Raw genomic sequence first — 21,806 nt, forward strand, 5'->3', positions numbered from 1 at the left:
TCGACTTGCACAATTTGGAGTTGAGAGGATTAGGACCAAGTGAACAAACATCGCATGGAATTTAATATAAATAACTAGAGATTCCAAGCACCTTCATCATTTCGTAGAATAATATGCATGAGACGAAATTGGGCATACATGCTTGATCTGCATATAAGTCGGACTTGATATCGATCGATACCGATTCGATGATAATTCATGCATGCGGCGTTCCTTGTTGCTCCGATTCGATGTCTATCACAACCATCCCACCTATCATTTCATTTATTTGGTAGAGAACAAGATCTGCTGATGAACGCCACGTGCCGAGATGCATACGTATTGTCGCCGAGCGAATAAGGCTGTCTAGATACATGCTCCCTAGGTACCGAAGTCGAGTCGGTTAGATGTTGTGTACAATTATACACAGTCCGACCTGTACCTACATATTGACAGGGCGTTAGACCGACTGTAGATAAGGTCTACTTTACAGCAACGAATTGGACTAAAGCCCAACGGTGCACCACCTACACATGTCTCACAAAATACCCTTCTCTTATCGGACAATTCGAAGGTGAAAGGGGATATACCCAAGCCTGTACGATATTCTTGATCTATGTACAACTTGTCTTTTTTTAATTCTTACGTCTGCCCTTTTCTTATATTTGTTTTTTCCATATTATAGGGTTCTTATTACCTACTCCATCATCCGGTGTCGTGTCTCATCTTTGTACGGCGGTGTGACCAGGTGATCTTTCGCGGGGCATAGTACGAACCAATCGAAATCCATGGATCTTGGCACTGTAGGTGGCGTTGTCGAAGCTCTAGTAGCAACCTACGCGGCGGGTTTAAAATATTACACGAAATGGCAGCAGCGAAAATGGCAGGGAAATTATTATCAATCCCACAGCAGAGGAAATTCGAACAATACTAGCTCTTGTGCTTTAAGTACATCGTTGAGCTTTTCGATCCGCAAGATTAAGGAGACTTACGACAGCGGTGTGGATATTCTTGGCCGAAACTTCGCGACCGGGGATAGTAAGTCTCTTTGACCCATTTGACGCCCTGAATTCGTCTAATATGATATAGAAATATGTCGCGATGCTCTCCAGAGTGATCTCGAGCATTTGCAAGGACGTATACACGTACTCCTCGAAGCATTGCGAGCTGACAACGCCCCACTTGAACTCCTTGAAGTAGTGCGTGTATCAGAAAGTGTCCGAATCAGCTGTCTAGCCGCCTTGGCCAGTCAATATAGACGAGTGGCCGTGGGTCGTCTTGTACCTCGAATTCTACCTGGATCTCAACGACAATCAAGACTCAGCGCCATCATTTCTGAGGAAGATACAACAAAACCGATTGATAATCATTGTGGTGCCGACGACGAAATAACTGTCTATACAGAACCCGTTTGTCATGCTATCAATACGAACCAACCACCCTACTTGCCGTCAGAGCCACCATCGCCCCCATTAACCCCCAAACAAATTCCCGATGATCTACAATCAACTTGTACGTCTATTACATCCGGTTACGGGCCAAGACCTAAGAATAGTGTATTTAGTACGTTCTGTCCTGAAGGACTAAAATATCAAGTCAACCCGCGAAAGACAATGTCTTGGCGCCGACATTGTAGGTGCGGTTACGAGTGGAACGGGCCACATACCGAAGACGAGTTTACCCTAATAATAAAAGAGGGTTTTCGGATTACGGCGAGGTTTCTAGGCAAGTCACATTGCGAAGGTGGTTTCGGGTGTGTTCTATGCACCTCAAGCGGAAGGACAGAGACATATTCCAACGTCGAGGAACTAAAAGCCCACATCAACTCGTCACATACCAAGTGGCAACTACTCCACGATCGAGACATGACAGGTTACTAACCAAGAGTCATCTCTCGACATCATTTCATTTGCTCTTTTATCATATATTATTCAATGTTAGGCCCCGGAAAATATTGCGGATGCTCTGGCGTTGGTCTCGGGTTAACGGCCTTTCTTAAAGATACCCGGTTTATGGGCGCTATATTGACTTTTCCACCCCCCTTACACGGATATATTACGATTAAGGCTTCCTAAAAAATTGGGGTTATCGGGTTAGGGCTGCTGATTCGGCGAGGAATCCAAATTCAAAGCATCCATCGAGATGTTATCATATACCCCTTTTCACTCAGACACTCAGCAAGTTTGTTACAATATCATTTCACATGCGATAATAATAGAAATTTTGTATAATTTTCCTGATGCCAAGTATATAAGGGGGTAAACAACTCTGTTGTTGCGTAAAGAGAGCGTAAGTAAGCTACAGGGACTATCGTATATATACACAAATAACCTCTTTGCCCGAAAAGCTCCTCTATTCTCATATCAACAATAAGGGGTCCTCCCAATACTCCTCATGATGTATCGCTTCGTACAGCTGGATTACCGACAACAATAATCATATCACAATTATTGTCATCTATTCCGACCTACCTTTTGACTCCATCACCGAGCAGTTCTCATTCAATCGTTCCACAATAATAGAAAAGGGGCAACCAGACTCCCTAGTTCAAATTGCACTTACTTCCTCAAATATTAGTTTCAGATCGACTCCGATTTACCTCTTTCGTGTATTACAATCTAGGCAATAATCCGAGATGTGGGAAGTATAAGCAGCAGGAGCGTCCTGAAAGCCGATTAGAGGGCATCGACCATAACTCGCAACCAAGGGGCACTTGATCACCTCACTAGAATAGTCCTGGCGGTGACCGCAGCGGAAAATATTCTGAGGATGCCAGCACATGGTGAAAGATGAAATTAGTGTTGAGTGGTGTTTTTTCTTTTTTTTTCTTTTTCTCTTGTTGATGCCCTCTCGGAAGTAAGTGCGTTGAATAACTTAGTCAAATCCCAGATTTGACTTATTGAAATGAAGATGAAGCTTGATAGTGAACAGAAGAGATCTTAAACTCGTTCTAGCATGTGTTCTTATAACAATTTTCGAAATAAGTCGAACAATGTTCATTGTATCTAGACGATGAAAGATCATTGTAAAAGCTTTTGATGTCCGAACTGACATACATGCTGGTTAGACAATGAAGCCTGTCTGTTCCACTGCAAGAAATCTCTTTGAGCCTTCCATACAGTTGTTCTTTGAGACACATTTATCCTTTTTAGAGCGTAATGAGTCTATTGTCATATAAGCGGTACTTGATATATAATACCATTGTCGATATCTAGAGTTCTAGGACTATGTCCTGCTTGCGGTCCGCTTCACACTCACCATGGAGGGATTACTCGAAGAAATTTCATGACATTCAATTACGTCTGATAGCATGTCATATTACGATGCTATAAATAAATACTACCAGCAATATGAACAGATCCTCAAGTAGTTGACTTCAATACATGATGCGGGAACATGGGTTGGCTCTAGCATGTAGGTCTATATGAGATAGGGAGCTTACTCTTGGCTCCAAATACCCCCCTGAGATCACCTAGTTAAACAACAACAATGAATCTATCATTATGTTCTGCCTGTAAAGAATTCATTATTAGTAGCCTATAAGGGCAAGTCATGAGGTGCTCGTGAGGATGGAGTTATGCAATGAGACCACCGTATACCAAACCAAGTCGGCCGCGGCCGTATTTGATCTCGGCCCGTTCAACAGTACACTCTGACAAATACTATGTTACAACGTTTTTTGAAATACTCCAAGCCTCCCGCCCATCGGCAGGAAGCTATACCGATTCTAACCTGAATCAAGGGACTCATCCCCTAGCTTTGCGTCTGGATTACTCTCTCAAATTCTAGCCTCGTGGCCTTCTCTCGGAGAGCATATTACCCCACAAAATACGGCCTGCATACCGCGTTTCCAATAGTGCATCTTTTCATTTACTTCCCTTTGACTTCAATATAAATGTGCTTATTGATTGGTCGTTGCTGGGGGTGTACAGGGGCCAACACATTTTACCCGGCGACTCTTTATCCGCTCGGTAGCCATCTCGCCGCTTCCAAAGATGTTAGGTCGTCATTGAGCATGATTCGGTCCTTCGGAAATGTAAACATTTAATTATATCTCTTATGCTTCTTGTAATAACTGTATGGAATGGATTGATGGACCTATAAGAGCGACTAACCGACGCGCGGCCTGTCATGTCTATATATAACCCAGTGGTTGGAACTTGGGATTCTAAAATATAGTAGCTTCAAGTACCCAAGTTGTGCCAAATAGTATTTAGTTAAGTATATACTATTTATTCTTATCTCCCTTGAAAATGAAGGCTGTTGCAGCTCTCTTGGCTCTAGTGTCAGCCGTTCAGGCTCACTGTAAGTAAAATCAACGATTATGTACGAAAATTCTTAATAAATAACTAACAAAATGGTTATAGACACCTTCCCGGCTCTTATTGCGGGCAGTTCGGCTACTGACAAGTGGGAGTACGTGAGGAAGACGACCAACTACCAAAGCAATGGGCCAGGTTTGTGGCAGTCCTTCCCTTTTTACCCCCAAAAGTAGCGACGACTAACCTGAAGATGCAACAGTGACCGATGTCACATCAGAGCAGTTCCGATGCTACCAACTCGCTCCCGGCAATGAGGGTGCTAAGACCATGACCGTCGCCGCTGGCTCAACCGTAGGCTTCACGGCCGATGCTTCCGTTTCGCACCCAGGTACCCTACAATTCTACATGGCCAAGGTTCCCTCAGGCCAGAAAGCGGACTCTTGGGACGGTTCGGGAGCTGTATGGTTTAAGATCTTCTCTCAGGGTCCCAACATTGCGCCCTCAGGATTGACATGGCCAAGCCAAGGCGCCAAACAAGTTACGACTAAGATCCCATCATGCATTCCCGCGGGTGACTACCTTCTCCGTGTCGAACACATTGCTCTTCACAGCGCTGGCTCTGTCGGTGGTGCCCAGACATACATCTCTTGCGCTCAACTTACTGTAACCGGCGGTGGCAGCAAGACCCCGACCAACCTCGTCTCGTTCCCTGGTGCTTACAAGGCCACTGACCCCGGCCTATTGATCAACATCTACTACCCAGTCCCGACTTCTTACACTGCTCCTGGACCTGCTGTGTTCACTTGTTAATTTAAGGAAGGTAGTCGTTGGAGATAGGGGCTACTAGTAGATAATATCGGCGGGCAGAATCGAGTGGTAATTATAGGCCCAAATAAATAAATAAAAAAAGCATTCGAAAACCTAATCGTGAGAGAGCCGTTATAACCGAGAAACATAAACAGTGATTAGTGCATGACGATACCCTCTCTTTCCAGTAGAACTACGTAGCGATAGCATTAATGAATGAGTAGTCACGATCGGTTTAAAAAGACGGCGCAATTGAATTATTTCATGTTTCATTCCATCGGTATCAATAAAATTAAAGTCCATACTCGTATCCAACTATCCTACACCGCCAGAGGACATCAGTTGGTTGGGTATCTTCATGCCCACCCAAAATGGGACCCGTCACTTCACCCCCGTCATCATATCCCTTCAGCCACCTTAGTCGGTAGTAGCATCGAAAGACAAGAAGGTTGAAGCATTTCCGGCTTCATCCTCGTCCTGCTGAATATTGTTGTCGAGCTTCTTTTGTTCCGTGGCCATCTTATCCGCCACATCATCTCCTTGCGCTTGTTGGATCATGAGGGCAAGGATAGTAGCCTGGAGCTTCAAGACCTTGTTCTTGATCTTACCACGCTGAAGAGCGTCAGCCTCCTCACCATCAGCGGCGTCGATAGCAGGGTTGAATGCTTCCTTCTCGGCGTCGTTGCAAATGCTGTTGACAGACTTTAGGAAGTCGATATCGGCATCGTCGGCAGCGGCTAGGTTGTTTGTGTCTAGAGCGCTGAAGACGGCAAGTGCTTCTTCTTGAGCGTTACCGGCGACACCACCGGAGATGGAGATGTCGTCATAGTTCTTCTGGGTGAAAACGCCGGCCTGGACGGTAGCAGCGGCAGCGGCGATAAGAGCGATTGAGAAACGCATGATGAATGATGTGAGTGAAGAGTAGTTGATGTGATGATGGGTCGTCAACGACTGGTGGTAATTGAAACGAGTAGGATAGAGAATTCGAGTAATGGAAAGAAGCGAAAGAACAGCACAGCTGCGTAAAAAGAAGGAATTGAAACAGAAACTGGCTGTTTAGTAGTTTTGATGGGATGAAGAAAGGAGGTATTCCCGGATTGATGCGCGGGAGATCGTAGATCTTATACAACTTGATGTTCATAGAAACGGGAAATCATCCCAACAATTATCGGGTTCTCAACCGTCTTGTCGGCAAGCATAACCAGGGAATGAAGCCTCGTAACCGTTCTTGGATGGACACACTTGTGTTAGTCAAGTTGCTATGCAACGCGCTTTGCTTGAAGAATTGCTTGGCTGAAACCCATGCCTCCTCTCATTCCCCTAAGCTTGCCATCGTAAAGCTAGTCGATGGGGGAGCACCCTAGAAGATTAAGAGGCGAACACCAAAAATGGTCGGACCTGCTTATGATACCTTGACAAAATCCTTCATTAACGGGAACTATAATGGTGGAGTTATCCGCAACTTGAGGTTCATTCTACCATCTTGGCGGTGCCTAGGCGCCATCATGAGGCTCCCACCGCCCTGGTCTGCCTAAATTAGGTAGTCTCCTAAGCTGAAGAACGTATCATTTCGTTTCATCATTGAAATTGCCAGTCATTAGACTAGGTGATTTATACCATACAAAATGTATACAATTATTAACAGATGCTCCGAGAAAAGATATGAGATGAAATCTATCGCGGGTAGATAATTCTCGATGAAAATAATGATGAGAAAGAAGAAAAGATGGGGTTCTGGCGCATCGTCTGAAGCTGAACATGGGTGTGTAGGGGACATAGCTAGGCCTAAGCGAAAGGAACTCGACTCCACTATCTCGGTGCTTAGCGAAACTACAGGGTAATCCTAGTTACCCCTTGTCGCCCCATGGAGGGCCGAAATCTTCCAGATTCGAACGTAGAAGTTATGAGATGAAAAGCTGGGCTCACTTCAAGGGGTAGTCCACGTTTTAAAGCATGGATTTGAGAAGGTTGAGTAGAAGATGGTGATATCCTCACGAATACTACATATTCTTTTCTAATCGTTCCACCTCGGCACAATGATACCTAATGATGATGTCCATTTAGTTACCTACTTGCCAATGTCACTTAGTTGTCTCAATTGTGAATCATCGCCAAGCTTATCGCGCTCTAGAAACCGTTGCTTTTTTTGATATTTTCAACGTAATAAGGAGATTTTGTTCGTCGCCCTCATCCGATGCAAGCATCCGATAATAATTTGCTCAAATTTCCTTTTGTTTTTTTGTTGTTTTTCTTTGTCTCGGTTTTCCGTCGTTAACCGCCACTCTCTTAGCCAAACCATCAATCATCGTGCTTATCCCACTTTATGACCAATTCTGTTGAAGATGGGAATGGCAGACACGAATTAATAATCTATGATTACTTTCCTACCTCTTAAACGTTTATTACCCCTTCTGCTAGAAAGTATCCGACAGGATTCGGACCTGTCATATGGTGATCACTATTCAAAATACTGATAACCTAGGTATAGATCGATCTTCTCGAATGATATCTACCGAAAAGGCTTGATTTATAAGAAATACTGCATATCGACTGTTCTCCGTTGATTTATAAGCTAGTACTGATACTTGTATGATTCCAACCATACTACGCAACCGGCTATCTATTGAGCATCGGGGTTGGCTTCTCGGACAGATCGTCATACCCCTCAGAAATGGCGACATCTCCACGGATTATAACTCCGATCCGAACGGCCCGGAGCCTGCTTCATGGATCTCATAGAAAATGGCCGTCCCGCCGCAGAGGAATTTATGTAGCCAGCTATAGATACTAACTATAGGTGCTCTAGTAACGAATAATCATGGCTGAACAAAAGAAGAAACAACTCCACTTGGGTGCTTTCATGCGCCCGGTGAGTCTACATACTGGAGCATGGCGATACCCTGGCGCATATCCCGACGCCAACTTCAATTTCCAGCATATCAAATCATTTGCTAAAAAATTGGAAAATGCTAAATTCGATGCATTTTTCATGGCAGATCATTTAGCGGTGTTAAATATGCCAATTGAAGCTTTGCGACGAAGTCAAACAGTGACCTCATTCGAACCATTCACGCTACTATCGAGTTTGGCTGCTGTGACTGATCGCATCGGGCTTGTCGCTACTGCTTCGACCACCTACGACGAACCTTACCATATCGCAAGACGTTTTGCCTCTCTTGACCATTTAAGCGGTGGTCGCGCCGGATGGAATATCGTCACAACTGCTAATCCCGACTCAGCACGCAATTTCGGTAAGGAAGAACACAAGGAGCATGGTGAACGTTATGCCCGAGCTCGTGAATTCTACGATGTAGTTACTGGGCTTTGGGATTCATTCGCCGAAGATGCTTTTATTCGCGACGTCGAAAGTGGTATCTTCTTTGACCCCGACCGTATGCACGTCCTGGATCACCACGGAGCTGAGCTCAATGTCAGGGGACCATTAAACATTGCGCGACCACCACAAGGATGGCCAGTTATCGTACAGGCTGGACAATCGGAACCAGGACGTCAACTCGCTGCCGAAACCGCCGAAGTAGTATTCTGCGCGCCTCGTACGCTTGAGGCGGGTAAAGATTTTTTCAAGGATGTGAAGGACCGGGCTGTTGCTGTGGGACGTGATCGCGATGATATCAAGATATTACCTGCCGCCTTCGTCCTTGTCAGCAATACCGTTGAGGAGGCGCGACAAAAGCGATTGAAGCTAGACAGCCTTGTTCATTACGACAGTGCAATCGCCTCACTATCCATTGCGCTCGGTTTTGATGCCTCCAAGTTGGACCCCGACGCCCCTCTACCAACGGAACTTCCCGAGACCAACGCTAGCAAATCAGGTCGCGAAGGGGTTATAAAGCTCGCTGCGGCTGAAAACCTAACTGTCCGCCAACTTGCACAGAGATATGGCGGATATTCCAGTCTTGCCTTTGTTGGTACGCCAGAGACCGTAGCTGACGAAATGGAGCAATGGCTTTTGCAAGAAGGCTCGGATGGTTTCAATGTTAACTTCCCCTTCTTGCCAGAGGGTCTTGATGATGTGGTTAAACTCTTGATACCTGAGTTACAACGACGTGGGATCTTCCGTAAAGACTATGAGGGGACTACTCTACGTGAGCATCTAGGACTTAAACGGCCTAAGAATAAGTTCTTTTCTTAAGCATATAGGGCTACTCTTTAAAGATGGATATTATATTGGGGAATATGTGCAAATGGACTAAACGGGTTCATGTACCTTTCAAATAATCGCTTTGTTACTATTTCGGGCCAGTTGCGCCCCGGCTTATCGTGATAAGACCCCTGAATACCTATGTAAACCCCTGACACCAGGATAGTTTTGAAATTAAGTAATACAACCAGGCAATCCAGTTTGAAAGACCGATTCTTATCGTGAAAATAGATAGTAAACTCGAGGCCTTCGCTCGATTACTAAAATTGGGTATCTAATATCCAGTAGCTATCTAATGCCGACCCTCCAGTTAAGGATTACGGGTTTGGATAGCCTTGGTATAAAGAACAAGTTGTCATGGAGGTAGAATTTAATAATTCAACTATGAAGCTCAACACTCATCATATATCTAAAGTTGCTATATATCGACCAAGCTACCTCCACCTTTATGGGTTGGTATCCAAGAAGTGTAGGTAATATTGCCAAAGTGACATTGCGAGAAACCGTAGATCTACTGCTATACACCTCTACACTTATCCAAAGCGAAGCCCAAAGCCCAATGAATCGACCATAGCATCCCCAACACTTCATGCCATCATAACGAATGCACTTCACATTCCAGGAACTTATTTGTTAGTAATGGAATCAAAATTGTTTAATGGGTAGTTCATGCTTACCGGGGTCGATTGGGTGAGGTGGCGGCGATGGGTTTGAGTCTCCCTTCTTGTTAGGGGTCATCTCGTTCTTAATGAAGGCCATTGTTTGTAAAATGTGTTGATGTTAGAAAATGTGTTGATGTTAGAGTTTCAGTATAACCTATGTAGGCGTTGTTTATTTGATTTTGAAGTAGTTCGAGAGTAGTGATCTTGTTTTATTTAGCTGGTTGAGTTGAGTTGGTAGTTCTGACTCTCAAAAAGGATAGAAATCACGTCTAATTTATAGACGACTCGTATTCCTAAGAATCCATGGCGGATCGCTACGCAGATGAGTTCAATCACAAATATCAAGGATCGCAAGTGTTCTAAGTGATAGTGTGCTACGTTCGCACTTGAGTGCGGGAACATGTGTGTTCACAATCTCCTGCGCAAATGCGAAGATCACTCGTACAATTGCGAAGCACTAACGAAACATCGCGACGCTAAATTTCATTAAATATTGGGATTCAACATTTTGTGGAGAGAATGATGATTCTTTCAACATTTGTGTGTGTATTTTTTTTTTTTTTCATTCGAGAATATATCGTGTACGAATTGCGCAACGTAGTCGATCCCCCATGTTGAAATAATACCACATTTTCTCACATTTTAGCGAGGTCATCCAATAAAACTATTATTTGGCTAATAATAACCATAATTATATCTATATACCTAGATGAAGAGAAAAAGCTAATAAAAATTGCGTAGATATTCAAAGAAGTAACAGGATTAAGCATGTCACGCCTATGCGTCCGCCTTCGCCATTGCGGCAGTACGTACATTCTCAAGGGGTACTAACTATACGATATTAACAATTAAATACCTACCAATCTGTACCTAGTATGGCTTGATCGATTTGGTGTACGAAAAACTAAATGATGTTTGACTCATAGTGTGCCTAGGTGTATCTCTATCGAGTATATAGAGAGCTAGTGTAAGCCGTATGACTTTTAACTCTGATGAGTTGAACCAAATAAGTATCAATATACTATTTTATTATGCATCATGCCGTGTTAGACGTTTTTTTGGTCCCCCTTTTCCATTGCAACGCCACGAATCGTGTAATCTACCTAGGTATGTTCATATGTTCTCCGAACGTAGCTTGTGTGGAATAAAAAATAACAAAATAATAATCAATTGACCAATCATATATCAAGAAATGTGTATTAACTATGAAACAGAACCCCCAATGATTTTACGAATCCTGGGAATGCCTGACGAAAATACCATGTCAGTCCGGTACATGGCGCATTTGCGTCGCGAAGCATTGTGGCTTATGAATTGAAACCCTCCATCACTTTCAGTGACGATGCCTATTGGTGGATTCGACAGCCGCCAGGATGAGAAAGTGCAATTTTATGTATGATTCCGTCACTCATTTGCGCAGCTAAGATATATGCAGCGCAAATGCGTGAGGCTTCGGGTGTCAGATGGAATTTCGTCCATCCGGGCGCATCATGCTCCAAGTTTATCGAACGTTGAATTTCCTTATTCGTTTGAGGTTTTTGTAGGCGTGATATAAACATCACACTCTAGGCACCTACGTTCTGACATACAATCATCTAGAACCCCTGACCATTACGAGCAGTACGTAAAGTGGACTCCAGAGCCTCATCCAGGACAAAGTAACAGAAACCTCTTGTTTTGTTTTATTCCACACAAAAACTATAGCACGCCATGGCATCATCATCTCAAAAAGACATGATATCTTCCTACTCACTAGTTGAGGAGAGTGGAAAGAATTTGGTTGCTCAACTTCAAGCAGATAGTGGTATTCATGATCTTCAACACTCTAAGAATTTCATCCAAAATTCAATCTTTCGTACCGGCACATTCTCAAGTCGTTCTAATACTCCAAGTATAGTCGATAGCGTATGGGATGGCTCTTCGGCTGTTCACTCGGTACAGAGTCCGGCTTCATGTGAGGTCCCTTTTTTGGAGCTGCAAGTACCCGAACAATGCGGAAGATCATCCAATGGTGATAGCGAGGGCAGCAATTTTCCTCAAATTCCAGAGCCAAGGTTAGTAGCGGTTTGTTTTTCTATTTCTCTCCTCTGTGGTAGTTTAACTTACGTTTTACGGGAATAATGAACAGGGAAGCTATCAAACCACCCCTCCGATGCACAAGCTGCGGAGAATGTTTACCTGGAAGAATACCTGACTCGAGACGAAACTGTTGTCGATGCAATAGCTGCAATAAATGTTGTAACTGCAAAGACGGCACCGTCGAAGACAGAACGAACGACGCTAAAAATGGTCTTAATCGAGATAAATATGAAGAGTTCGCTAGTGATTTTGAAGAAGATGATATGGATTCCGACGATGACGAAGACGACGATAACGAATGGGGGGGCGAACCTGATCGAATCGAGATGGCGGTCCTGTCCAACGTTGATAATCTCGAACTTGCGGCTTGGTTGATTGTCGAGTTGCACAGAGATCAGATCCATAACGAAGCGAGAAAGATTGGAGGTTGGCAAAGAGGCATGATCAATTGCCAAAATTCAGATTCGAGCGAAAATTCACAACAGCCGTACACGACTTCTAGCACCGACAAGAAACCATCCAAGTCTCATAAACGAGTGCGACTATCTGGGTCTCGAGGTAGAGGCTCTGATGATGAAGGAGATGGAGATGATAGGGAAGACAACGAAGGGAACGGATCTCCTGACAATCACGATGATGCCTCGGCATCGGGTGACCTCAGAGGTCGATATGCTTGTCCTTTTAATAAGCTATACCCCGACAGGTTCTGTAGCAATACAACCACTGGCAACCAATATCGAGTATGCGAATCGGGATATAAGACAATCCAAAGATTGAAGTAAGACATCCTCTTCGCATCATACCCTAGGTATTTACCGGATGATATGTTATTAACAATCGATCTAGGGAACACATTAAACGAAAACACCTGTCGATACAATGCGAACGATGCTTCAAAGTCTTTTCTGGAAAGGGTAAAACCAGCGAGGAAAGCGTCGCCGAGCTCAGAAAACATCGTCAACAACGAGAACCATGTGCCCTCGGAAGCCCCGAGCCAAATGCGGGCATAAACATGGAACAATGGACACTTCTTGACAGAAGCGGTGGAAAGAAAAGGCAGAAGGTCTCTGAGGTAGAGAAGTGGAATGAAATTTGGGACACAATCTACCCAGATCAACCACGCCCTACACACCCTTGTGAGTGAAATATTCTAACGATGGACCCAGATGCACACATATGGGTACCCAGACGTTCAGATAACTATTCTAACCACTCCCTAGGGGCCGAACGAACAACACCAGGGGTTAAACCGTGCCCAGCACCAGCCAACACCCAAAATTTCGCACGCTTGTTCAGCCGGTTCCTAGACCACGAGACCGGATCTGGTGACATTCAGTTTGCCCCAGGAGAGGAGCTTTTAATGAAAACCCGCATGAATTCCATGGCTCTGAAGGTATACAAACTTCATACCGACTTGAACGATACACCATCTTTCGGAAATTCTTCAACTAGTGACCAAACAGCTACTCAAGTTACGATGCCATCCACGCCAATTCAACGGAGTCCGAATCTGCCACGACAGCGAGTTTCCGGGCCAAAGATGGATAGACATGGAGGCCCACCAATGCTCATGCCGAACCCACAGACACAGTTCGGCATGCTTGAGCCGCAAATGACAGCCATGAACTACGGGACATCGCCAGCTTTTATGAACGGACCTTCTCAGGGGCTTGTCTTGGACCAACAGGATCTCAATTGGACTTTTGGTGATATAAACCAAGACTGGTCTGGCTTCCTCCAGGAAGATCATGACATGCCCTATATTCCACAGAACGAACAGAACTGAGAGCCTAGTTCTCGCTTGTTAGTAAGTAACCCCCTAATAGTCTCTCAATCTAATGAAGACTTCCTGCTTTCATTTCCCTGTTCAACTATACTTGACTGACGACGTATAGGCATTAACTGATGCTGGAGAAACCATGTCAATTTTTACGAATTGTCTTGATCACACATGTACGAATTTCACTTTTAGATGTTTGGATATCTCCGCTTTTGGTTTTTTTATTACCATTCCCGTATTTGTCTCTTTCCTCTTGTTACGACTTACTGTATTGGTATTGGGTACGTGTATAAGAATGAGCTATGATATTTTCCTATTGCCAGTTTCTTGCGGCTTTTCTCTACTTTTAGGCATTTCATTTACTTAGAGTTACTTACCTTCGTTTATGTAATAGCTAATATGCTATTAATTACTTGAACAATTATAGTTGGCTCCCTTCAACTCTTTTCTTCTATTTTCTGAATTTTAAAAGTTCGATAAATCTAATATACTACGGCCTTCTGACATTGGTGATTTTCATGATCGTGTTAAATATTCGAATAAATTCCAACGTCTTTGCATTCTTTATACTGCATAGTCTGAAGTAATAGGTTTAGCTTCGTGGAAGGAGCGTACACAGGTATCTCGGCATACGTCCGTGTGATTACCTGAGTGGTTCCAGAGAGCCTAATTGTTTAACTACTGACGATGAATACTGACGATAAATCTCACTGGGGTACATTACACAGCTTATTTGCAAAATATTTCGTCAAGCTTACCGGCGATCCCATGTTCTATAAGATCTAGGGTTTATTAGGTAAGCGCCTAAAATACTTGAAGAAACTTGAGTGTTTATAATCTTTCAAGGTACGCTATCCTTTTTTTTATATCCTTATTCTTCTTAATTCTTCTTAGTCTTCTTATTCTTAGTCTTCTTATTCTTGATCGACTTGTTCATTAAGAAAGGCAGGTACATAGGTACCTTCACTGCCCCTTCAGGCCCCACTTTACTTGACCCACTTCATGGATCCATGTCATTGGTAGCTGTCTTCTAAAACACGCTAAGCCTTATTTGGTCTAAAGCCTAGAGCTTGCCTAGAAATCTTATCCTCCAGGTGCTACTGCCATCAATCAAAGAATCTAACTTTCGCAGGTTCAACTTTAAATCATCATCTTAAACCCTTTCACCTTTCACCTTTTCACCTTTTTTATGTTCTCACCTTTTCATCTATTTCTCTCTCCTCTCTACCCAATCTCGAGTTCGACAGATTAATTTATTCCTTTATTCATTGACACACCTAATTATTCGCCACAATGAGTGATCCTCGCGACCACGATCAGCCTGAGTCGGACGAAGAGGATTTTAATCCTGCGCCTGCCGACCTCAGCGATGACGAGAATCAGCAATCAAGACAGCAGCCTAATAAATCTTCGCCCCCGCGTAATGGGGCTAATGACGACGAGGATGATGATGCTGAGGGAGATGTAGCCGGAGATGATGATGAAGAGGAGGAGGAAGATGACGAAGAGGATGATGTCCAGGTGAGTCATTTCATTACGCGTTCCTCATTACCAGGCCTCGTAATGAACCGAATCTTTGAAAGGGTCATCGTCGCAAACGCCGCCGCGACAGACGAAACGCGTTTTTCGATATCGAAGCCGAAGTTGACGACGAAGACGAAGGTGAAGATGATGAAGAAGCCGCCGAAGAGAATGAGGGATTCATTGAAAACGAGGAACCTGGCGACTTCGGCGAACAGAGCCGACTAGACGACGATAGGCGACACCGAGAACTCGATCGACAGCGCGACGCGATCACCCAAGAAGATCTCGAACGAGCGGCCGAAGGATATGTACGCAAATATGGAAATCGTCGAGCGGCACGTGGCATGGGCGAATCCTCTATCGTACCCCAGAGATTGCTTCTCCCCAGTGTTGATGATCCAAGTATCTGGGGTGTACGATGCAAAGAAGGCAAGGAACGTGAAGTTGTCCAAGCCATTTGCAAGAGGATTGGTGAACGCGCAAACACGAAAGATCAATTGGCGATTACCGGTGCATTCGAGCGAGCTGGTCCCAATTCCATTATGAAGGGACTTATCTACGTTGAAGCTCCCAGACAGAGCGACGTCTTACTCGCCCTCGAGAATATCATGAATGTTTACCCGCGCAGCAAGTTAGTCTTGGTCGATATTAAGGAACGACCGGATTTGATGAGGGTTCAAAAAGTACCTACTCTTGAACCTGGTGCCTGGGTGCGACTTCGAAGACCTGCTAAGCATTCTGGTGATCTTGCGCAAGTTCTCGATATTACCGAGAACGGCCTCGATGCTAGGGTTCGCTTCATTCCTCGACTTGATTACGGATTACGAGATGAATCGTTCACAAGCCCGGCCGATAAAAAGCGAAAGCGACCAATTGTCGGACCTCGACCCCCTCAAAGATTGTTTAGCGAGACCGAGGCCAGGAAGCGACACCCACGTACGCTTCAATACAGTAGCCAGGCTAATACCTGGAATTATAACGGTGACGAGTTCGAAAAGGGATTCCAAGTCAAGGATATCAAGATTCAACACTTGATTGTCACTGACGTGAACCCGACATTAGAAGAAGTGACTAAATTCGCCAACGGAGGCGAAGATGGCGTTGAGAATATCGATCTCAAGTCACTCGCAGCTAGTCTTAAGGATAGTAATGCGAACGTCACATACCTACCTGGCGATGTGGTAGAAGTCTACGATGGCGAACAAAAGGGTGTAGTCGGAAAGGCTACAAATGTTCAAGCAGATATCGTCACCATTGCAGTTACCGAAGGCGACCTAGCCGGACAGACCATCGAAGTTCCGACAAAGGGTCTTCGTAAACGATTCCGAACTGGCGACCACGTCAAGGTTATTGGAGGTAGTCGATATCGTGACGAGGTCGGCATGGTCGTCAACATTGTTGAAGATCGTGTCACTCTTCTTACTGACCAAACGACAACCGAGATCACCGTATTTAGCAAAGATCTTAGAGAGGCTAGCGATATTGGTGGACAAGGATCACTCGGTCAATACTCATTACTTGATCTCGTTCAGCTTGACCCTATGACGGTTGGCTGTATTGTCAAGGTTGATCGAGAGACACTTGTTGTACTCGATCAGAATGGTGATACTAGACAGGTTATGCCTTCACAGATCGCTAACAAGCTCCCAAAACGAAAGCTCGCCGTGGCTGCCGATCGTAACGGATCCGAAATTCGACCCGACGATGTTGTCAAGGAGCACGGCGGTATGGGTCGACAAGGCAAGATCATTCACATCCACCGCACCTATGTATTCTGCCACACGCATTCCACCAACGAGAATGCTGGTATTTTTGTGTGCAAGGTCAACAACGTATCTACGATCTCAGCGAAAGGTGGACGTGTCAACGCAGGTCATTCTGGTCCCGATCTGGCGGCTATGAACCCTGCAAGAAAGATGAATGCGGGTGGCGACAGAGACAGGAGTAGCATGCCACCTCCCAAGGCTACATTTGGTCGAGACAAGCTAATCGGACAAACCGTCACGATAAGAAAGGGTGGTTGGAAGGGTTCACTCGGTCGTGTCAAGGATACTACCGATACGCACGCTCGTGTTGAAATGCATAGTAAAGGAAAGATCATCAGCATCCCGAAGACTGATGTTACAGTTCGTGACAGCATTACTGGGCGAGAAATCAAGAATTACGACAGCCGACGCCCTAACCAAGGTGGATTTGGGGGAAGGCCTCAAGGAAACCCGGATTGGAGTGGAAGCCGTACACCAGTGGGCGGAGCTTCATCACGAACTCCTGCTTGGAAGACCCCATCCACGGGTGGAAGTGGTGGACGCACTCCTGCGTGGAGCAAGGGTGGTGATGGTGGTCGGACACCTGCGTGGGCTGATGGGTCCCGTACAGTCAATCCTTACGATGGAAGCAGAACTTCTTATGGCTCTGGTAACCGTACACCAGCGTGGTCCTCGGGTGCGAAGACACCAGCACCTGATCATTTCAGTCACGGATCCAAGACGCCCGCTTATGGTGGTAGTGGTAGTGGTGATAACTGGGGATCCAAGACGCCCTATGGTGCCTCAGCGGCTACACCGGGTGCTAGTGGAGGTGATACATGGGGATATACACCTGGCGCTAGTGGATCATCAAATGCCTACGATGCCCCAACTCCCGGTGCTGGGCTGCTAGGTGCCCCCACTCCCGGGGCTTTGAATGCCCCGACACCTGGTGCCTACAATGCGCCTACACCTGGCGCCATGAATGCTCCCACTCCCGGAGCAGGTTGGCAAGGAGGATGGGGAGCCGACTCAGCCCCCACACCTGCGGCGGCGGCCCCTACACCAGCAGCAAGCGGATTCGCATCGAACAGCGGATATTATGGAGCGCCTACCCCTGGTGCATACAGCGCAGAGACACCCGCTGCCGGTCCCCGATACACTGATGATGATTGAGCGATTTAGATAATTAGAAAAATGGTATCACAGAAGAAAAGGCATGGCACAGCACGGGATGGGGAGTGACATGGAGTTTTGTATTATTTACACTTACCTTCGGGGTTCGGCCGTACCATGTAGCATAGGATGGTTTTCATAGTCTTTTCCCAATCAATCCTTTTTATTAAACGTCTTTATGCTTTAAAGTATTGTACTATCATCGCCTACTGGAACTGGCCGCCCTTTATAATGTACCACCAGACCTCGACCTAGCTAACCACATGCCCATGAATGAATACCATCTAGCCTCCAGTACCAATTCATTAAGCTAAACCTGTCTACTATCCCATATCACTACTCCTAATATACAGGTTAAGGTATTTCAGCATGATGAAAAACCCCACTCTCATACTCTCAACAACTGAATTTTTGGACACAACCCCCATTCTCTTCCCTTCTCGCATAAGATAGTGAAATGACTCCTTTGTTTTTTTTTGCTTCAAAGTAGCCTACCCACTACCTACCTAAGATGTACCTAATTCTTTAAACCACCAGCACAATAGCCCTACCCTACCCTATTATGCCCATCATCCCCAAACAAACTCTTCGAGCTCGCCCATCCACAAAACAAGATGCGGGCCCAAGAATAAAAAAAAACGCCTTGCTTCGTAAATGCATGTAGCAATCTGAAGGGAGGGGTAGTGCCAATCTATAGGATAATGGATGTATTTGGCGGTGGGAGCAGGAAGAAGGATTTGCATCGAGGCTTTCCAACGAATTTGCATCAACCCTTGCCACATACATACCTAACGGGGTGGTGACTATGGATATGATCGATAAAATCAAATCTTTACACCCCAGACACCTCGTCCGCCACTTACACCGAGCCAGTCACCGACGCCATCCCCGTTGTGAAGAGGAGGAGCCCATCCGAGGTTGCCGACTTCGTAATCACATTGCCAGCTAGCAACCGGTGTAAGGTGTTTATCGGCCGAACCGACTCCGTTAGAAGCATGGCCGGTTGTAGGAGTACTGTTGACAAGATCCCATAATAGTACTTGGCAATCATCACCACCTGAAGCAAGTAAACCTCTTCTGCCGGGTGCCCATTCTATCGAGTTTACGGATCCGCCGTGTCCGCGCAATTCTAGTAATGCTTGTCCTGGATGTCGTACATCGAGGATACGGATGACATTTGAATCTTGAGCAAACGTAGCCAGCATGTAAGTGTCGTGTGGTGAAGTAGCTAATCTTAATAGAGGCGGCGCGTGCGACATGGTTTGTTGAGCAAGAGTAGGGCTTATCCTTCCGCCATTCGCATCTATTTTAGTATTAGTAGAGAATCCTGGGGAGTAAGCAGACGGTCTTGAGGTCATACCCCGATCGTCCTTGGCAGTTGGTTCATAGATGATAGTACTATGTTCCAAGCTGCGAAGATCGAACATCCTCACGCTTCCATCTTGTCCACAGCTAACGAATACGTCCACACTATTGGCACAAAATCGAACATCGTAGACTTCCTTATCGTGCGCAATTAGTTGCGTCTTGGCTGTGAGGGACGGTATATCCCAGATTGTACAGGTCGTATCAATGCTGGAGGTGATGATCAAGCTTGGCGAGACCGTATTCCAATCCAATGATGTGAGCGGCGCGGTATGATCTGGTGTCTTGGAATTCGATAATAGCGCGAGGGGCGTAAGCTTCGTAACAGGTGCGCCGATGTTAGATTTGTTCACTAAGTTCGAATGCGTCGATTGGGCATCGGTAGGAAGAGACCAAAGTCGAAGATGGTCACCGGAGGTAGCTAGAAGATCGGTAGATTGTTTTTGGGAAGAGGGAGGTTCCCATAGCAAGCGAGTAACAGGGTACGAATGTGTTGCTTCTGCAACTTTGGTAAATTCCATACTATACTTAGAGGAACCAGGAGTATATATATCGGAAGGGGTATTGACGATTTGGGTATCAAGGATTTGGATCTATCGAGTATAAATCGTTAGCAGCTATGAATATAACGAATACACACTCCAAGATTGAGGTCATTAACATACGAAGTTATGTCCATCTTCTAGGTAGCTTCCGACAGCGACCTTACCGGCTCCTCTACCTTGAGGAGCCCATTTACACCAATCGAATGCATAGAGTGCCCAAGGAGCTAGATAATTGCTTGTAGATGGTTGAATATTGGCGAGTTCGTAGCCAAGTGTACCTGGAGGACCGCCATCGGATAGACTCGAATCGGCTCGTGGTCTAATATCGGCTAGACCAAGCGGTGTGTTGGAAATGTTTCGCTGCGAACCGGGAGCGCCATATTTTGGATCTTGTGGCGACATGTATTGAGACGGACCAGCACCAGATCCTCCAGGCGTGGTAGGTGTATAGGGAGAGTAAGTGGTCGCGGAGGTTTCATAAGGAGCGGCAGGACTAGATCGAGAATAGCCATGCGACAAGCTTAATGGAGGTGCTTTCGAAGGCGAGGTGTAATCGCTCGGAGAATGTTGTATGCTACCCGACATGGTGGGTAGAGTGGGCGCGGTATTAGCACTCATGGCGGGGGGACGACCAGAGCCAGCGGGGCCTAAACCACCAGGTTGAAGTACGTTGGGCACACCGGAATTTTGGTATTGAGGATTGACGGGTTGCGAAGAAGGTTGTTCGAGCTTGATATGGGGACCGGTGGTGAAGTCTCGCGGGGAGGGCAATTGTCCACTGTGGCTCATGGTTGGGGAAATATGGAGTTCGTCGTGTTGAGAGCCATAGGTATTAGTTCGTCTCGGGGCGGCTCCGTACTGGCCTGTCTGATTCATATTGGATGCGCTGGTAGTTTGCGACAAAGCTGCGAAGTACTTGGAACACACAACTAGACAACCAAACAACCACTGACTAGGTGGGGGAGGACCGCTATTGGTCCGAGTCGCGATGAAAGGGAGTCAAATAGTAAAGGAGAGTTGGAAGGGGGAAACAATAATCGTAGGAGGGAGAAAGAATAGATAAGGGAAGAAGGATACGTAGGGTTGGGTAGGAAAATGTATGTAAAGAACAAGTCGCAGGGACTAAATTTTTCGACTTGGGATGTCAAGATTGCTAGTTAGACTTGGATGTTGCGAGCGGCGTCAGAAGTTAGGTAGCAGTCAGAGTAATTCTTAGTAGGTAGGTCGATACCTATATTCCCCCCCCTGCAGATTTCGCGACGTCGGGCGGGAGGATCTGGTTGGGCTCTCTTAATCGTTGCGGCTGTTGATGTTGCGTGTACTGATCCTAGCACTGTTTTGGTGCTGTTGTTGATACCTTAGGTGGTAGGCTACCTTAGTAGTAGGTAGGAATAGGTACCTCTAGAGGGAATAGGGAATAGAGCTGAAGATGGCCCAAGCCTACACCATTCAGTCGCAAATGATGAGAAACCTCAAGGCGGCCTGAAGACGATGTCGCAACGTTTCGGTCGGTATATGTTGATTCCGAAATTAGCCACCGTTACTATCGCTCTCATTGCCTCGCATTACTAACTTGGCGATAGAGCAACTCGATCTACTCTTTGGTATCCAGTCGTGTGAAGGAGTTCCAGTAAAATGGATGTGGTGGAGATGGGGAGATGGTTGGGCAGGATGTACACAATCAAATCTTTGACTTGTAAGATCAAATTAATTGATTGAT

General features: G+C 45.6%; 7 protein-coding genes across 7 annotated transcripts; 5 read left to right on the top strand and 2 right to left on the bottom strand.

Annotated features, from left to right (window-relative positions):
• Positions 1–561: 561 nt before the first annotated feature.
• Positions 562–2,016, top strand: F4822DRAFT_55353 (uncharacterized protein). The gene is made up of 2 exons (XM_051463651.1): positions 562–1,017; positions 1,069–2,016. Exons 1-2 carry the CDS (start codon positions 768–770, stop codon positions 1,857–1,859), a joined length of 1,041 nt encoding a protein of 346 aa, XP_051309690.1. The 5' UTR covers positions 562–767; the 3' UTR covers positions 1,860–2,016.
• A 2,015-nt stretch (positions 2,017–4,031) lies between these two features.
• On the top strand, positions 4,032–5,166 carry F4822DRAFT_417998 (glycoside hydrolase family 61 protein). Its single transcript, XM_051459493.1, has 3 exons — positions 4,032–4,284; positions 4,347–4,436; positions 4,501–5,166. Exons 1-3 carry the CDS (start codon positions 4,233–4,235, stop codon positions 5,049–5,051), a joined length of 693 nt encoding a protein of 230 aa, XP_051309691.1. The 5' UTR covers positions 4,032–4,232; the 3' UTR covers positions 5,052–5,166.
• Positions 5,167–5,295: 129 nt separating this feature from the next.
• F4822DRAFT_55390 (uncharacterized protein) lies at positions 5,296–6,065 on the bottom strand. Its single transcript, XM_051463652.1, has one exon. The coding sequence runs from the start codon at positions 5,946–5,948 to the stop codon at positions 5,466–5,468; it is 483 nt and encodes a 160-aa protein (XP_051309692.1). The 5' UTR covers positions 5,949–6,065; the 3' UTR covers positions 5,296–5,465.
• A 1,801-nt stretch (positions 6,066–7,866) lies between these two features.
• On the top strand, positions 7,867–9,201 carry F4822DRAFT_438688 (Nitrilotriacetate monooxygenase component A/pristinamycin IIA synthase subunit A; the record flags this gene model as incomplete). The annotated part of the gene is made up of 1 exon (XM_051462545.1): positions 7,867–9,201. One exon carries the CDS (start codon positions 7,867–7,869, stop codon positions 9,199–9,201), a length of 1,335 nt encoding a protein of 444 aa, XP_051309693.1.
• A 2,099-nt stretch (positions 9,202–11,300) lies between these two features.
• On the top strand, positions 11,301–14,250 carry F4822DRAFT_418004 (uncharacterized protein). Its single transcript, XM_051459494.1, has 4 exons — positions 11,301–11,926; positions 12,001–12,729; positions 12,798–13,087; positions 13,172–14,250. Exons 1-4 carry the CDS (start codon positions 11,583–11,585, stop codon positions 13,735–13,737), a joined length of 1,929 nt encoding a protein of 642 aa, XP_051309694.1. The 5' UTR covers positions 11,301–11,582; the 3' UTR covers positions 13,738–14,250.
• A 601-nt stretch (positions 14,251–14,851) lies between these two features.
• On the top strand, positions 14,852–18,317 carry F4822DRAFT_418008 (transcription initiation protein). Its single transcript, XM_051459495.1, has 2 exons — positions 14,852–15,252; positions 15,315–18,317. The coding sequence occupies exons 1-2, from the start codon at positions 15,025–15,027 to the stop codon at positions 18,174–18,176; spliced, it is 3,090 nt and encodes a 1,029-aa protein (XP_051309695.1). The 5' UTR covers positions 14,852–15,024; the 3' UTR covers positions 18,177–18,317.
• A 139-nt stretch (positions 18,318–18,456) lies between these two features.
• On the bottom strand, positions 18,457–21,308 carry F4822DRAFT_55448 (WD40 repeat-like protein). The gene is made up of 2 exons (XM_051463653.1): positions 20,207–21,308; positions 18,457–20,134 (listed from the first exon to the last, which is right to left on the bottom strand). Exons 1-2 carry the CDS (start codon positions 20,960–20,962, stop codon positions 19,001–19,003), a joined length of 1,890 nt encoding a protein of 629 aa, XP_051309696.1. The 5' UTR covers positions 20,963–21,308; the 3' UTR covers positions 18,457–19,000.
• Between the last annotated feature and the right edge of the window lie 498 nt (positions 21,309–21,806).

This window comes from Hypoxylon trugodes (assembly GCF_022578975.1).
Source record: "Hypoxylon trugodes strain CBS 135444 unplaced genomic scaffold F4822scaffold_10, whole genome shotgun sequence".
In the NCBI taxonomy this organism is placed as follows: Eukaryota; Fungi; Ascomycota; class Sordariomycetes; order Xylariales; family Hypoxylaceae; genus Hypoxylon; species Hypoxylon trugodes.

Excerpts from the sequence above, each read along its gene's own strand:
- F4822DRAFT_55390 (XM_051463652.1), bottom strand. The coding sequence starts at position 5,948 with ATGCGTTTCTCAATCGCTCTTATCGCCGCTGCCGCTGCTACCGTCCAG.
- F4822DRAFT_55353 (XM_051463651.1), top strand. The coding sequence starts at position 768 with ATGGATCTTGGCACTGTAGGTGGCGTTGTCGAAGCTCTAGTAGCAACC. Across the intron at positions 1,018-1,068 it reads AAACTTCGCGACCGGGGATA|AAATATGTCGCGATGCTCTC; the intron begins GTAAGTCTCTTT and ends AATATGATATAG.
- F4822DRAFT_418008 (XM_051459495.1), top strand. The coding sequence starts at position 15,025 with ATGAGTGATCCTCGCGACCACGATCAGCCTGAGTCGGACGAAGAGGAT. Across the intron at positions 15,253-15,314 it reads ACGAAGAGGATGATGTCCAG|GGTCATCGTCGCAAACGCCG; the intron begins GTGAGTCATTTC and ends AATCTTTGAAAG.
- F4822DRAFT_418004 (XM_051459494.1), top strand. The coding sequence starts at position 11,583 with ATGGCATCATCATCTCAAAAAGACATGATATCTTCCTACTCACTAGTT. Across the intron at positions 11,927-12,000 it reads CCTCAAATTCCAGAGCCAAG|GGAAGCTATCAAACCACCCC; the intron begins GTTAGTAGCGGT and ends AATAATGAACAG. Across the intron at positions 13,088-13,171 it reads ACCACGCCCTACACACCCTT|GGGCCGAACGAACAACACCA; the intron begins GTGAGTGAAATA and ends ACCACTCCCTAG.
- F4822DRAFT_55448 (XM_051463653.1), bottom strand. The coding sequence starts at position 20,962 with ATGAATCAGACAGGCCAGTACGGAGCCGCCCCGAGACGAACTAATACC. Across the intron at positions 20,135-20,206 it reads TAGAAGATGGACATAACTTC|ATCCAAATCCTTGATACCCA; the intron begins GTATGTTAATGA and ends TATACTCGATAG.
- F4822DRAFT_417998 (XM_051459493.1), top strand. The coding sequence starts at position 4,233 with ATGAAGGCTGTTGCAGCTCTCTTGGCTCTAGTGTCAGCCGTTCAGGCT. Across the intron at positions 4,285-4,346 it reads GTCAGCCGTTCAGGCTCACT|ACACCTTCCCGGCTCTTATT; the intron begins GTAAGTAAAATC and ends AAATGGTTATAG. Across the intron at positions 4,437-4,500 it reads CTACCAAAGCAATGGGCCAG|TGACCGATGTCACATCAGAG; the intron begins GTTTGTGGCAGT and ends AAGATGCAACAG.